The sequence below is a fragment of the Pelophylax lessonae genome, assembly GCF_965119305.1.
Source record: "Pelophylax lessonae genome assembly, chromosome: 1".
In the NCBI taxonomy this organism is placed as follows: domain Eukaryota; kingdom Metazoa; phylum Chordata; class Amphibia; order Anura; family Ranidae; genus Pelophylax; species Pelophylax lessonae.
The window spans coordinates 146,112,857-146,130,245 of NC_138768.1; the positions used below are offsets into that span (position 1 = coordinate 146,112,857).

General features: G+C 41.3%; 1 protein-coding gene across 1 annotated transcript in view; it reads left to right on the top strand.

Moving 5' to 3' along the window:
- Positions 1 to 17,389, top strand: part of XRCC4 (X-ray repair cross complementing 4) — a 629,438-nt gene that overhangs the window by 302,054 nt on the left and 309,995 nt on the right. Inside the window, exons 4-5 of the mRNA XM_082253034.1 lie at positions 8,209 to 8,375; positions 16,522 to 16,665. Coding sequence (XP_082109160.1) covers positions 8,209 to 8,375; positions 16,522 to 16,665 — 311 coding nt within the window. The remainder of the gene's footprint in view (positions 1 to 8,208; positions 8,376 to 16,521; positions 16,666 to 17,389) is intronic.

A 17,389-nucleotide genomic window follows, 5' to 3' on the forward strand; every position in this document is an offset into this window, starting at 1 on the left:
CACTGAATAACCCGATTTAAAGGGTAGGAGATAGGATGAACATTTGAAGTGCCTTTTACTAAAATATTTTTGCAAAGTAATTTGTAGAGAATACTTCTTCAGCCAGCCAGGGGGTCATGTAAGTGAGTCTACTGCTGTATTACTGTAATATCCAGCTTGAGAAATTAGGGTTTTTTTTTAAAGTAGACCTTTACATGCATTTATGTAATGGGTTACTTTGGAGCAATGAAAGTAAGTAGTGTGTATTTGTTTTCGTATGCTTCTTCCACTGTTTGCCAAGAAAAGCAGAAAAAAATAAAAAAAACACTGAATGTGCAGAAATAGAGTGTACATGCCTATTTTCCTTTTTTGTTGGGATGCCGCACTCTGTGGTTGAGTGATAAGTTGCCCAGCTGATACACTTTTACCCAGCCAAGGATAATCTTCAAACCTAGTGCTAGGTTAGAACTTACTCAGCAACTTTGTGCTGCCCCAGCAGATTTGGTAATCCACAGGAGGTAAGCATGTACTCTACTCCTTTTTTTTTTTTTTTTTAGGTCAACCATTACTTTCCCTAAATGCACTAAGGTCCTGGGTTTTGCAAAAGATGGGGTATTTATCTTTTTTTGTTTCTGGAATTTATGTCCATCTATAACTTCTGACACATTGTCAAGAAAATCTGAACACAGTGCACCAGTCATCTGACCTGCTAATGGGATTACTGTGGATCTGATCCCTGGGCCCTGCCAGTCTACATCCCCCCAATGATATGTCACCATTAGTCCATGCAATCACTAAGAAACACTTCACTTCCTGCTCTCACTCATTCACAAATCTGACATGTCTGGACTTATTAGGTATTTAATCCTTCACTTAATTTGGGAGATTAGAAACAAGCACTTATCTGTTCTCATGTATTTACACAGCTAATTTGACTTAACCCAGCGTGTGGCATGAATTTTTTATCCATCTCCAGTGAGTGTGCCATGTTGGTGTTAAAAAGTGGTTCCCTCCTCCAACAAGTGGTCATCTTTTTTGATAAGGCTGTACTGTTTTACACTGATAAGGTGCACCAAAGATTGACAAGATGCCCTTAGTTTGAGAAGTACAGTATGTAACTTACTTCAGCCCTTTAGTGTATATATTGTATATGTATATTTATATACTGTATATATAAATATAAAAGTTAATATATAAGCCTATTTTAAAGTATATGTTAACACTAAAATTAATTTTAAAGTAATTCTAAAGGTAAATTTAAATAAATAAATAGATAAATAATAGACATAATTTGATTGCCTGCTCTGTGCATTGGTAGTGCACAGAGCGGCAACGGTCCTCCTCTTCTGGGCACCCCTGATAGTGTTCCAGTCTCCTTCCCCCTCCAAGCACCCCCAGAGTAAGCTCTGGGGGCATTCATGCGTAGTGGGTGGGATCTGCACACAGAAGCTTTTTTTAACTTAGGGCATTAAGGTAAAAAATGTTCTGCCTTTAGAACCACTTTAATCGTACAGTATGTATGTGTGTATTAACATAGATTCTAGTTTTCATTCATTCAAAAAATACCTGCCGGTCTTGACAGTTCTCCTTCTTTCCTCTTTTAATTTGACTACATAAAGTAAAAAAACAGTGGTCAGTTTACATCCCTGGGTTTGTTACTTGGAGGTACAGGATGTTGTGATGACACAGGTTGTGCCACCACTCTCCCACCCAGTGCTCTTCTGTTGATTGATAGCCGCTCAAAGCAGGGGCCACTCTGCCAAAGCTGCAACGGCTTCCAATTGAGATGAGTCCTCAGTAACTGGGATAGTTAGATAGTCTGTAAGGTCATATGATTGCATAATAAAAGCTCACTAAAAGTTATGAAACTTTTTTTTTTTTTAAATTGGGGGGTGGGTGGGGGGAGTGGGGAGCCTTTTCTAGCAGGCAGAACACAATGATTACTGCTAGTTGCTATAGCCACTGACAGTAAGCAAATGTAAAAAATAAGACAAGCTGGTTGTACCCAAGTTGATCAGTGGGTCGACTTGGGTACAAACAGCCTGCCCATACATGGATAGAATCTCGGCTGGTCCCTGCTGAACTGGGTGAATTTCGATCCAGGTAGGGCCTGCTGCATTTTTTTGAGTCTTCCAGTCACTCACCCTGGAACAAGTATGCAAATTAGGTGCTCTGATTTCCTCTCCCTGCCTTTTGTCTCTGCATGCTTGTTTCACATTGGTGACTTATTGTATGGAGGAACAAGCTAGGTAACTAGAATTTTCTAAGGAGGTCAGCAATGGCAGCTTGTGCATTTCTCAATACAAAAAGCCTTAAAGAATACTGGATGTTATCATAATCCTAAGGCTGGTTTTCTAAAAGATTAAAGGATGACCTAAAAATGTGCAATGTTTGAGTAACTGATCTGATTTCTCTTTAATTTTACTTTTCCATTTGACAAATATGGTTTATAATTGAACTTCTACTGGCAAGTCATTCGTCTTTAGCACTCTGAGTAAATGATATGTGATCGACATACTGTGAACGTACAAGTAGTTAGTTTGTTGCTAATAAAGGACTAAGACAAGTCAAACACAATACTAATCATGTACATTGAGTTTTCCTAGTATGAAACTGAAAGTTCAGGTTGAAATAACAATAATGAATACTTTAAGTAAAATATGAAGGACTATCGATGAATGACATTTCCTGGCTATATTTCTTAAAAACTATGACACAGTTTCATAATCACGTTACACATGAAATGTTGAGGGATTAATGTTGCAGCCTAGAAATATGTACTTTTAGATCAGAGATACAGTACATCAGTGCAATATATGGTTGGCTCACCTAACTGGTTTCAGCAATCATCTCTATGATAGAATATCTGCTTCACACATTTGTTATATTTATGCTGTCTATAGCATTTTCCATTTCATCCAGATTTTGTCTGTGCAAAGAACTATGGATTTAACACAAAAGGCTAAATCAGGATAATTGCTATGAGGAACATTACCAGTTTGTCAGGTATAAATCTTTGTTTCACACCCTCTAGTGTGCTACTAGTGAAAGTGCAGGCAAATTAAAACTAATGACTTATGGTAAGTTATGTAAGTCAGAAATTGGGTCAGGGCTACTCCTGGTCAGGCTGGATGACTCACGGAGGCTGGTCTCTGGTACTTCCCCCTGGATCTGGAAGTTTGAATAAACTTCATGAAGTTAGTGGGTGGAGGCTAGGAGGACTGATCTGCTTAATTGAAGGAATTTGGCCAATCCCCAGGCAGGGTAACTAATTCACCCTTTAGATATGGTGGAGCCATGCCAGCAGGTGAGTTGGGTGGAAGATGGAGTGCTGAGGAGGTTGCTGGTGGCCTAGGAGGGGGGAGGGGTCTCTTAGGTTGTGGGGGGCTCCAGGCTGGGCTCGGGCTGGCTTAGGAAGATCCTATCAGCAGAATGGTTTGAAGAGGAACCTGAGAGCAGTGGAAGCAAGGAGGACAGAGTGAGTACATCAGCACACCCAGGGATTCACAAGGGCAGAGACTGACACATATTGCAAGCTTTCAAATGGACAGCGCTCTGCTTAACCCTTTTATCCCTTGCCCTGGGAGTAGAATGACCAAGTGTCCCGGATTACCCGCGACAGTCCCGCATTTTGCAGGTCTGTCCTTGGTCCCGGGCACCTTCGTTCTGGGACAATTCAGTGTCCCTGAATGAAACTGACACTGCCATCCTAACTGCAATCTGTCACTCCTTTCCCAGGGTGTTTGGTGGATGTTTGCCTCACCGAATGCCCTGCAAAGGTGCAGTAAAAGCTGGTTGTTAAGAAGTGGGGCTGGGAAGCTGCCCATTGCGCCCTTAACAACTGATGAGTCATCAGCTGTCAATGGGCTTCCCCGCTGAAAGCTGAATAATAAAAAATATAAAAATTGCTGGTAAAAATGTTTCAAAAAAGGGCGTGAGGTCCCCACCCAAAATCTATAGCAGACCCTTATCTCAGCATGCAGGTCAGGAAAGGGGGGGTACGAGTGAGCACCCCCCTTCCTGAACTATACCAGGCCACATGCCCTCAAGATGGGGCGACAAGGGCCTCATCCCTACAACCCTGGCCGGTGGTTGTGAGGGTATGTGGGCAGGGGGATTTAACAAGGGGGCCCCCAGATCCCAGTCTCCCCCCATGTGAATAAGTATGGTACCCCTATCCATTCACCAAAAAAGTTTCAAAAAGTAATAAAAACACAGAGGCAGTTTTTGACAATTCCTTTATTTAAAAATTAAAAAAAAACTGTGTTCCCAGATGTAAATCCATAATCAATCACGCCACCCGCCGCACCCAAGAAAAAAAAATGCTCCCGCTGTCCATGAAGGCTTGCCGCCTACTGCATGCTCCGCCATTTGACAGTTCTTTTATAGGCAAGAGGTGGGGCCACCTGGCAACGTCATCTGGTGTCCCTTTGTGACGTCACAGACCCAGCATGTACCGGTCTGCCACAAGGTGGGGGTGGCGGTGCCACCAGGGGACGTCGCCAGGGGCCCGCCCTTTCCTACATAATAACTGTAAAACAGTGGAGCCTGCAGTAGGCGGCCAGCCTTCATTGATGGCGGGGGCATTTTTGTTTTGGGTGCGGCAGGTGGCATGATTGAGGATGGATTTACATCACGGGACGCTGTTTTTTATTTTTTAATAAAGGAATTGTCAAAATCTGTCTCTGTGTGTTTATTACTTTTTGACACTTTTTTGGTGAATGGGTAGGGGTACCATGTTCCCCTATGTTCCCTTATACTCATTCACACGGGGGGAACCCTGGATCCAGGGGCCCCCTTGTTAAAGGGGGCTTTCAGATACTGATAAGCCCCCTGCCTGCATACCCCCACAACCATCGGCCAGGGATGTAGGGAAGAGACCCTTGTTCCCATCAACATGGGGACAAAGTGCTTTGGGGTGTAGGGGAAGAGCCCCCCTGCCCCAAAAAGTAGCTCCTCCCATGTTGAGGGCATGTGGCCTGATATGGTTAAGGAGGGGGGGTCGCTCGCTCTTCCCCCCCCCCCTTTCCTGACCTGCCAGGCTGCTTGCTCTGATAAGGGTCTAGTATTGATTTTGAGGGGGGACCCAACACCCTTTTTTTTTTCTTAATTTTGGCTTGGGGTTCCCCTTAAAATCCATACCTTACCTGAAGAGGGCAGGAGACCCCACACCATTTTTTTCTTTATTGTTTTTCCTTGATTTCTTTTCAATAGCCGGGCGCCAGCAATTGAAACCGCAAGTCAATTTACATGTGATTTGACTCATTTTGTTTTTCTTTAGAAATTTCATTTTTGCTGCAGCATGTTCTATACATGCTACAGATGTGCCACTTGACAGGCAGACTGAGGGGACCCCCCCAGGTAGGAAATTTTACTATCTATAGGCGATGCTTTAAAAGCCTTTACAGGTTACCACTTTAGATTTACAGAGGAAGCCTAGTGCTAGAATTACTACCCATGATCTGACATTCACATGTGTGAAATGATTGCTGTTTGTGTGTGGGACCGACGCGTGCATTCGCCTTTGCGTGCGAGCACGGGAGACAGGGCACTTTAAATATTTTTTTTTATATTCATTTATATTTTTTTACAATTTTTTCACTGTTGCTTTAATTTTTTTTAATCACTTTTTTTGCTGTTACAAGGAATGTAAATATCATTGTAACAGCAATAGACATGAGACATGTACTCCTTATGGAGAGATCTGGGGTCTGTAAGTCCCCAAATCCCTTCTTGACCCTTAAAAGCGTTTAAAACACCAAAATCGGTGTTCTTTAATGCTTTCGATTTTTTTTTTTTAGAAATGGTGCCGTTGACATCCAGGTAAGCCGGAAGTATTGTCAGGTCATCGCTTCTGGGTTACCATGGCCAACAGCCGATCAAAGCCAATTGGGGTGGGGACGGGAGAGCTTGAGACAGGGGAGGGGGGGTTATCTCCTGCTGCTTGTAAGAGTAATCAAGCAGCTAGATAGCTGCTAGGATTGCTTTTACAAGAGAGCCGGCTCTAAAAACAGTATCGGGATGATGCCTGCAGCTGCAGTATATCCATCTGAAGTCCAGTGGCATATGAGTATGGCGCTGGTCTGGAAGCAGATAGTTTGGAACAGCCTTTCTCAACTGGGGTGCTGCCTGAAGTCCTCAGGGCTGCCATGACATCTTGGTAGAAAAAGGCTGTCTGATGGCAGCGGACTCCCGATCCCCAGCCAAAGTGTACATCGCCACTATGAGAGTTCAGTATGGCATTGAATGCAGTCAGCAAGAGTCAGCAAAGTGAAAGCAAAGGGAGGGGCGGGGTCTTCCTCAATGTGTGCTGTGCTCTCTGCCTCCCGCTACAGTGCAGTACCTGGCTGTGTGGGGGAAGGTACTGCACTGCGATTTTTTAAAAGGCTGTATATGTGTGTTTTTATATGTGTTTGTATGTGTGTGTGTGTGTTTGTTTATGTATGTGTGTGCGTGTTTATATGGATCAATGTACGTTACTTTTAATCCTAACCCCCTGTTCCTGTATGATCAGAACTGCTTTTAGGGTTTGTTTGTAATAGCAACAAGGACTACAGCTCCTCTTAAAAGCAAATTATGCTCAGATTGCTTTTTAGAGGCATTTGACAGGTGGTGAAGAGGCAATATGTCATTTCTTCACCGCCCATTTTAACCCCCTAAATGCGGCATTCCTATCCCACAACTACGTGCAATGCACACAGTTGCAGATCAGTTTCAGCACAGCCCCATTCTCCTGGGGGTATACATCCAGCCGCTGTTGCACCTGAAGTCGCACTGACATGTGGCTTTGAAATTGTGTGATTTCAATTGAAGTCACATGATTTTTAAAGTCTGATTTGGGGGCTAAAACTGAAGAATGCAAAATCTGGTGCAGCTGTGCATAGTAGCCACCTAGCTTCTAACTTCGGCTTATTGAATTAAACACTGACAAAAAACCTGGAAGCTGATTGGTCTCTATGCAGAGCTGCATCAGACTTTGCACTCTCCTGTTTTAGTAAATCACCCCCAATGTGTAGTGTTTTCATATGTATTTGTTCAGTGTGCTGTAATTTTGCCATTTTAGCATGAATACTATCTTTTTTCAAATACACTGCACAAAAAATCTGTAGTGGCAAGAACATGCTGTTGACAAATAATTGTGTTTTTACAACCATTGTAAAAAATGGAAGTTCCTTTTCCTATTTTGTGTTTCAGAAGCAGGTTTGAAATAAGCCATGAAAAATTGCCCTTATTGCCTTATACTGTAATGCAGCAATATACTCCAACCAGCTATAACTTTATGAACACCCACCTAATAATTAAGTAGGTACCCGTTTGCTTCCAATGCATTGACCCCACTAGACTCCTGAAGGTATGCTGTGGTATCTGCCACCAAGCCATCAGTAGCAGATCCTTTAAGTCTTGTAAGTTGCTAGGTGGGGCCTCCATAGATCAGACTTGTTTTTCCAGCACAGCCCACAGATGCTCGATTGAACTGAGATCTGGAAAATTTGGAGGCCAAGTCAACACCTTAAACTCGTGTTCCTCCATTTTTTACAGTGTGGCAGGCGCATCATCCTGCTGGCCACTGCCATCAGGGAAAGCCCTGAAGGGGTGTACTTGGTCACCAGTAATCTTTAGGTAGGTAGAGTACATGCCAGGTAACATTCACATAAATGGCGGGACCCAAGGTTTTCTAGCAGAACATTGCCCGAAGCATCACACTGCCTCCGCCATCTTGCCTTCTTCCCATACTGCATCCTGGTGTCATCCTTTCCTTAGGTAAGCAACACACATGAACCAGGCATCCACATGATGTAAAAAAAAACAAAAACGTTTCATCAGACCAGACCGCCTTTTTCCATTGCTCCATGGTCCAGTTCTGATTCTATGATGTCAATTATAGGCACTTTTTGCTGAGGACACAGGTCAGCATGGGGTACCCTGACCAGTCTGCGGCTAAGCAGCTCCATACGCAGCTGTGATGCCCATTTTTTTCTGCTTTCAAAAAAATAATCTTCCAGGGCAAAACATCTTTACTGCTGCCAAATATATCCCACCAACTTTCAGATGCCCTTATAACGAGATAATCAATGTTATTCACTTAACCTGTCGGTAGTCATTAAGTAATGGCTGATCTGTGTATTTGTGTGGGTTATTTAATTATATGCAAAATTTATCATTTTAAATCTTTACTTCGGATATTCACTGATCTGCATTAATTGTTGTTTTTTTTGGTGCATTTTTCAGTTTAAACTTGGATCCCTGCTACTCAAAATGATCAAAGAACCAGCAGAAATAATCAAAGAATTAATTACACATTGCCTAAACACTGCAACAGAATTACATAGCAGAAATGAACATCTTCAGAAAGAAAATGAAAGGTTGCGTCATGACTGGGTTGATATGCAAGAACAGTATGTTTTGTTTTTTTTTTTTCTCTTTCTTTTAATAATGCTTTTAATAATGCTTTTTTCCATGCTTAGTCAAGTTAATAGTAATATATTTTGCTTGTCCTTAGAGAGGAAGAGAAGTGGGTATATAAATTAGGTCATCCCTATCATCACTGTTGGTGGTGCTGAAGTTCATATATACCTGCTATGGGCATCAATCTTGTGACTTAATGGGACAAGCACAGTGAATTCAATTTAGGGGGATGCAGGGGAAACCATGTTTCATACATGACTTTGTTCTGCCAGCAGAACAAAGAAGTAGTCACACAGAATCTTGAATGTAGAATTCTTCTGAAAATATTTTGTCAACAAGTCAGTACATAAAGTTCTTTTGATAACATAAGCCCTGACTCTAAATCATATAAATGTACATGCATGTTATAGGATTTGGATCTATGCACGCTTTGACCTATGGCAAAGTGAATTGAGCATAGAGTTCTTTACTTTTTACACACTTCACAAACCCTTGGAGTAAGTCTTTTTATACTTTTAATTTTAATTAAAGACCTTGTTATACTAAAAAGAACAATTACTCCTTTTACAATAGGAAATCATGTCTAAAAGGGTGCAGGGTCCGTATGCTGCCATGGATTGATTAGGGTAAGTATTTGATACAATTTTCCTGACGCCAACATGGCAGCATGCCTGTGATGGATGGCAAGCTAGGCGGAGTGCTAATTCTGCAAAATAGACTTTAATCAATAGACATGGTGGTCTGCATTGTCTTCTTCCATCATTCCCCTCACCAAGGAATGGGTGCTGCCATCCTTCCCAGCAGGGTTAGAACCGGAAGTACAAGAGTTGAATGTCCCCAAAAGTCGTAAGCACATATTTCTGATCCACCTCCTCATTTAGGGGGCCTCAGGAAGATTGTTTATTCTCCCTCCTGGAAAATCCAAAGCCACAGCCAGAACGTTGTCATCCTGAATGGTTAACTCAAGACCATCCAAAGAGCATATTGAGTGGCCGGGCAAGACCCTCCAGGAGCGATGAAGGCTCATTCCACCAGGTCTATTTCCATCTCATAGGCAGCACAGGCAAGAGTGTTGATGGAGATTATCTGCAAAGCAGAAAGTTGGTCATCACAGCACATGTTTCTAAGGCACTACAGGGTGGATCCATAGGCTCTTACGACAGTGGAATTTGGTTTTGGAATTAGTATGTTTATCGTGTAGATAGGTCAGGGAATGAAATTAAGGAAAGTAATTGTATGCAGTTTCTCCTGACCAACCCATGGTAGGGTAGGATCATGTTAGTATTTTGTCATAGAGATAGGTCAGGAAAGGGAAACTAAGGTAAGTATTTGATTCTTTATTTGATCTCTGCTCTTGATGATACCCCTTGTATTCCAGAGATAAAACTATAATCCTTCCACTTTATAAAACTCTGGTCCGACGACACCTGGAGTATTCTGTCCAGTTCTGGTTGTCGGTCCTCAGGAGGGATGTGTTGGAGCTGGAAAAGTCCAGAGAAGGGCAACTAAACTAATTAGGGGATTGGAAAACCTTAATTATGAAGAGCGTCTGCAATCGCTTGATTTATTCTCCCTGGAGAAGAGACGCCTGAGAGGGGACATGATAGCAATTTATAAATATCTCAATGGTGATCTCAGCATAGAAAAAAAGCTATTCAGTCGTAAGGATTGCATGAGGACTCGAGGACATACAATGCGATTAGAGGAGAAGCGTTTTAACCTCAGGCAACGTGGGGGGTTCTTTACTGTTAGGGCTACAAGATTGTGGAATTCTCTACCACAAGAGGTGGTTTCTGCGGGAAGTATGGTGGCTTTCAAAAGACTCTTAGACGTACATCTCAAGAATCAGAACATTCAGGGGTATGCGAGAGGATTACGGCCACATACACCTACACAGGTGGAACTAGATGGACTATTGTCTTTATTCAACCTCACCTACTGTGTAACTATGAAAGTCACTGAGTACCCTGCAATTTTCCTCATTAGAGCCCTACAGGTGCATAAGCTGATCGATAATTATGAAACCACTCCAATACAGATTTACTCAGCACATGGACACAGACAAACAGTGGTTTCTTCAGAATAACAAAAGATAGGAATCTGCACTATTTTTAAAATCCTTGCAATATACATAGATCTCCCAGAGGGGAATTTTTTTTTTTCTTAACAATAGTGGAGTGACTCTTTTAAGCCTAACTCCAGTCAAAGTTGTAATTTTAGTTTTTTGTTGGTGTAAAGAAAGAGTTAAAATTTCTATCAGGTTTTGATTTCTGCCTGTGACCACATTGGGGAGATTTTCCAACACTTCCTTGTCCCTGCGATGGCAATGCAAAAAATGTGGAGAACAGTTGTCACCAGGACAAACCCAGCAGGCCTCCGCATCCAAATATTTCCAACTATGGACCAGGTGACTGAACAAATGAAGAAAGAATGGGAAAATACCCTAAATGAATGTTCCAAAAACCTCATGATACTACTCCAGGAAGAGTACCGGAGACAAATCAAAAATCTTGATGAGGAAATTAAATTGGTCTATGAATTACTCACACCACTCAAAGCAGCACCATTATACAGTGAGCAGGAAGAGAAACTCAAGACCCACCTAAAAGGAATATGGAAAAGAAATACTACAAAAAAAGGAAAGGAAATACTGGCGGGATAAAAACGCATTCACCCAAGGTCGAGCATATAGATGGTCGAATGTATCAAGACCAAACAGGAATAAAAACAAATCCACAAAAAACCCCAACTATTCCACGGATTCATCATCCTACAACTCCGGGACTGATACAAATAGAGGCAGAGGTAGGACCCACCCAAGAAATTACCAACAAGATCCACAAAGGAACTATGACAGAAGGGAATGGGGACCACAAAATGAACCAGAGGAAATGGATTCCCAAGAATTGGAAATTATGGAAGTACCCACACCCAGCAGACCAACTAACTATCACAAAATCTTCACAAGATCTCAAAAGAACAAGGACGAAGACCCCAAACAGTCACAAAAGGGTTTTTTTTTAGGACGGGAGAAAACCAAACCACCATTAACACAAGAACAACAGGAGCCGCGACAAGAAGAACCGAGGGACTAAATGTTATCAACCTCTCCTCCCACAACCTGACACCGGAACAGATGGAAATACTATCACTAGGATTATCCTTCTGTCCTAACAAAAGCATGGATACCTTCGAGGCCATCAAAGACATCAATTTATTCGCACGGAACCTATTACTAAAATTTATGTACCAAAAGAAACCCGTAACCCAAGAACAACCCATTGACGGCTGCGGAATTTCGAGCCATTCGAGACTTAAATCTATTATTAGAAGAAGGTGGCCTGGATGACTCAGAATATTCTGATGCATCCATGGATAGTGATGACGAAACGGAGGAGGCCGTAACAATGGATACCTTTCGCAAAAAGTAACATAAATTCCCACCTCTAAGCACCAACCCCACAATTGCGCTGTTCGTCAGACAAATGTCCAAAGATGTTGAAAAAATACACAAAAACACCAAAACAACTAACTTAAACCAATCACAAAAGAGAGCATTGAAAGAACTAAAAGAGATTGAAAATATTACCATTAAACCCTCGGATAAAGGGGGGAACGTTGTCGTGATGGACAACGAACACTATAAATATATGTGCACAAAAATATTGGAAAACAAAAAATGTTATAAAGTCATCTCACCTCTCATGATCGGTAATTACAACAAGGAATTCTACAAATTAGTAGACAGCGCATACAATGATAAAACTATATCCCAGCCCCTATGGGAATTTATCAGAACAAAACACCCGAGAACCCCCACATTCTATTCACTGCCAAAAATCCACAGAATCCCCGACAGATCCACCCGGCAGACCGATAATCTCGGGTAACGGCAATATCACGGAGAAGGCAAGTCAAGTCATAGACACCTACCTTAGACCACATGTGACTCAACTAGCATCACACACTAAGGATACAGTCCACCTACTGCAGATCCTGGAAGGCTTAACCATACCGAAGGATGCCATATTGGTCACTATAGACGTGGAGGCCCTGTACAACAACATCCCCCACTCGCATGGTCTAAAAGCAGTGGAACAAACACTCAACCAACAGAGCAACCACGATAAAAAATTTAACCAGTTCATCCTCAACATGTTGGCATTTATACTAAACCACAACACATTCTCTTTTTGTGGAACATACTATCTTCAGGTATGCGGGGTTGCCATGGGCACCAGCTATGCACCCACCTATGCCAACATATATCTAGGTGATTGGGAAAATGAGTTCTTGACGGCAGGAGAAAATACCAGATATACAAAAAACATCCTGTTATGGCAAAGATATCTGGATTATATCCTTGTAATATGGAATGGACCTGAAGATCTTATAAAAGAATGCCTTGAGAAAATGAATAAAAATAATCATAACATGTTCTTCACCATGTCATACCATAAAACTAAAATTCCATTCTTGGACACATATGTTTACAAGGATGACCAAGGGAATGTGATGACAACGCTATATAGGAAGGAAACGGCAGGGAATACAATACTGCACGCCACCAGCTTTCACCCGGAACCCTTGAAAAAAATCAATACCCTATAGTCAATTCCTTAGACTAAAAAGGAATTGCACGAACGAATCAGACTTCCAAAAAGAAGCGCATGACCTCAACCTTAGACTACAGGAACGAGGATACACTAAAACGTGCCTTAGGAAGGCCTTTAATAAAGTCAAACAAAAAGACAGACAGGACATCCTCTTTAAAAAAGATACCACCAAGGACAAAACCCAACAACCAACAAGGCTCATTCTTCGATTCTCTAATGAACATAAACAATTGAAAAAAATACTACAAAAAAATTGGTCCATACTCACTGAGGACCCTAACATTAAAGAACTAGTAGCAGAAAAACCTCTTGTCACCTACAGGAAAACAAACTCCCTACAACAAACATTGGTTTACAGTGAGTTCAAACCCAGGAAAGATCCCTGCCAAGTTAAGGGCACTTTCCCGTGCGGATCATGTGCACAGTGCTCAGTCATCCAAAAATCAACCCATAAAATATTACCTAATGGAGATCACTTCATTCCAAAACATTACGCCAACTGTAAGACTAAAGGGGTAGTCTACCTTATGGAGTGTGAATGTGGCAGCTGGAGGGCTTTGTATCAGGAAAAACTGACTGAGGATGCCAACAGACACCCAGACATATGACGGACAATACCTGTCTTATCCGCCCCCTTCACATGAAAAATAAGGAAGAGGGCAATTTTCCAAGGACCACCACAAATAACCCCCCGGGAAACATTTTTAACCACACCCCACCCAATCCCCTGCCAGGGTTGAACACCCCCTGCCCAAACCAAGACTTCCATGCTTTGCCCATATCACACATGAACATATATGTACTAATTGCTGCTAATCTTAATTATCATATGCATTTATATTGTGTCAATATTGCAGTATATACTCCAAAATGACTACTTTGAGTAAGTAGCCCTAAACCGGCCCCCAAATGGAATGATGTTCCTAATTTATTTGTTTACTATTTGCTTCTTATGCAATTTTTCTAATGTCTGGAAGAAAAATAAAAGCCTGCCTATGTCCCCTAAACAATCCTCATCCGGCACAGGTATCCCCGGTGGAACGAATCGGGGACTAAGGAGTTAAGCAGACTAGTTCCACCATCTGCCAATAGGATCCACTATCGGGATCCCAGCTCCGCCCTCTGTGTCGGTGGCCGCTATCAGAAAATACCTCCGCAAAATGACAGGATGCGCGCGCATCCGCGACGCGTCATCCAAAAAAAACGTAAACAGTCATCGGTTATGCACCTACTGCGCATGCGTGAGAGGTATATAAAGGCCGGGAATCGGAACAGGGCGCCACTTCCCTCAAGCTGAGGGACCGTGAGGACGCTCGGACCATGCTACTCGGATCCTTTCTCTCCTACTACCCATGGACATTGGACAAAACTGTGAGTATACCACAATGCAAAGAGATGCATTGATGGTATCCTTCTTTTCTTGGGTAAATACTAACTAGGCTCCTCCTGTCCACTATTACTATGAACAGGAACAGCCGGACCAACACCCCCTAGTGGAGACCACTGGAACTGTTCACCATCACAGGACCAGCTAGAGCAATACTCCCCCTAGTGGATGACACTGGAGATACATACTATAACATACTCTTCAAAGTAAGTGCAAAATTAGGACAGAACACAGTGAAATAAAATCATTGCTCCAAATCCCAAACCAAACACTTCCTTTATACACAGATCTGACCAGATACGGGATGATACAATATTTTCTCCTCCCTAACTGGCCCAAAGAATATATGTAACCAGTAAGTACCTATTGAAGACAACTGGTATATGTATCAAAAATAAAGTAAATACCAATACCTTTATATTATATTTTATATATCCCAGTAGCTACGTCCAGTTGATTCTTATGAGGACCCGAGGACCATAAGCAGGCCCAGGCACAATATACCATTACCTTCCAAGTATGTATTATATGACCAAATGTGAAACAAATGTCTCCGACTGGTCTAATATAATAAATACCTATACTACCACTTAATATATCCACAGAGATGGTTGACATAACTTCCTTGACAAAGGCTCCCTTGCCAAAACGCGTAGGAATTTGAACACTCTCTCCTAAAAGGATCCAACGCCATACAAAGACGATTGGACAGAGAGAGATTATTGTCACCTTACCACTATGTCACTTCTTTCATACTTCTCTTCACTTTCACCCATGGGCCTTTAACCCATACACTATATGTACTATACCTGTTGTAACTCAACAAACGTACACCATCTACCTTGTATGTTTTTACAAATAAATCTCATTTTATTATATTCAAGAGATATTTCTTTATGTACTATCCCTTTAAAGTCCCACACTTTGACCTGAGGCACCAAAAACCCCTCCTTCCAAATACTTCGGGATGACGGCTAAAACCGAACTAAAAACTTCTCTGGGAATCGCACACCTATAGGAATCTGCACTATTTTTAAAATCCTTGCAATATACATAGATCTCCCAGAGGGGAATTTTTTTTTTCTTAACAATAGTGGAGTGACTCTTTTAAGCCTAACTCCAGTCAAAGTTGTAATTTTAGTTTTTTGTTGGTGTAAAGAAAGAGTTAAAATTTCTATCAGGTTTTTATTTCTGCCTGTGACCACATTGGGGAGATTTTCCAACACTTCCTTGTCCCTGCGATGGCAATGCAAAAAATGTGGAGAACAGTTGTCACCAGGACAAAAGGGACAGACAACATAGTTACATAGGTAGTCTGGTTAAAAAAAGTCCATCTAGCTCAACCAATAAAAAAGGGAAAAGAAAATGTAACAAAACAAATTCTTTGCAATTGTTCAGGTGCATCTCAAAAGATTATCATTTAAGATTATACATTTTGTGAGATACCGGACCTTGGGTTTTCACTAGCTGTAAGCCTTCACTATCAAAATTAAAAGAAAGAAATGCTTGAAATATATCACTCTGTTTGTAAGACACCTATATAAAATATATGAGTTCCCCTTTTGTATTGAATTACTAAAATAAATTGACTGAGGATATTTTATGAGATGCACCTGTATACAAACAATCCCGTACCCAGAGTTGATCCAAAGGAAGGCAAAAAAAAAACAAACAAAGCATGCCAATTTGCTCCATCAGGGGAGAAAATTCCTTCCTGAATTCCCATGAGGCAATCGGATGATCCCTGGATCAACTTTACCTATAACTGTTAGTATCCAGTTATGTTTTGTACATTTAGGAAAGAATCCAACAAAATAATGGCGTCAAGAGGTTCTAACTTTTCCTGACTGCACTAAATATGTGCTTTTGTTTTTGTCTGTTGTCCTGTTGGAGACCTTTGATAACTTATTTTGTTGACCGGAAGAATGGGCAAATCTCCCCTATAGGGACATAATAAAAAACTGACCTAAAGGAAATGATACGTTTTGTATTGAGTTAAGCACTGCATTAAAATAGTGAAATTAGAAAGTACTGTCTCTGTTTTTTAAATTTTGTTAAGCAGATTATTTGTTGTGAATTATTTATAATGCCAAATACATTTGATGAATACAAAGAATTTTTCTTCCTTTTCAGGCTTGAGAAATTTGTGAGCAGTAAGGAAGAATTAGAGCAAGATCTCTATACTCGATTTACCTGTGTGCTCAATGAAAAAAAAGCTAAGATAAGGAGTCTCAATGAGAAAGTGTCACAGTCTCAAAAGAGAGTGCCAGAAAAAAGGTAACTTTTGTACTTTTACTCTTTTTTTTCCAGTCTACAACATAAAATTGGAAAATATTAATAGCAATCATAAAAGTCTGCTACATTTTTGTCATTGCAAGTATTGCCGTTTTTATTTTTTTTAGATTATTACAGTTTTTCTTCCACAATCTACGAACAGAAAGATTAATTTACAGCAGCGACAGTGATTCGATCTAAATGACATCTTGCAAATTGTTGAATTCTTTGATCCAAAATTTGTTCAGATCATAACAGATGAAAATCAGATAGGTAAAAAAAATTATAGCGTGTTCAGCTCCAGCAGAATACAGTACATGTGGTGAATGACAGCTAAAGCATGAAGAAGGGTGAGACTAGAACATGGTCTAGTTACAGAGTTAGGTAGAGGCAAGATTATTAAAGGCAAACAAATGACAAGGCAGACAATGCATATGTAACATGATATTCCCCATCTAATTCTATGATTTCAAAATATTAACCACTTCCGGCCCACCCGCCGCAGTTTTACGTCGGTACTTTGATGTGAAATACCAGAGTTATGGCAGCAAATAGCTGCCATAACTCCGGTATTTTTCTAAACAGCGGGTGGTCCGCTTTAACATAAAAGTGGTCCCAGCATCAGATTCCCCGCAGGATCACTTTTACGGGTGGTGGGAGAGGTGCCCGCCGCTTCCCGGTCATTTTCCCCCACTTACCGAAGCCATCAGTTGCGGGGAAAATGGTC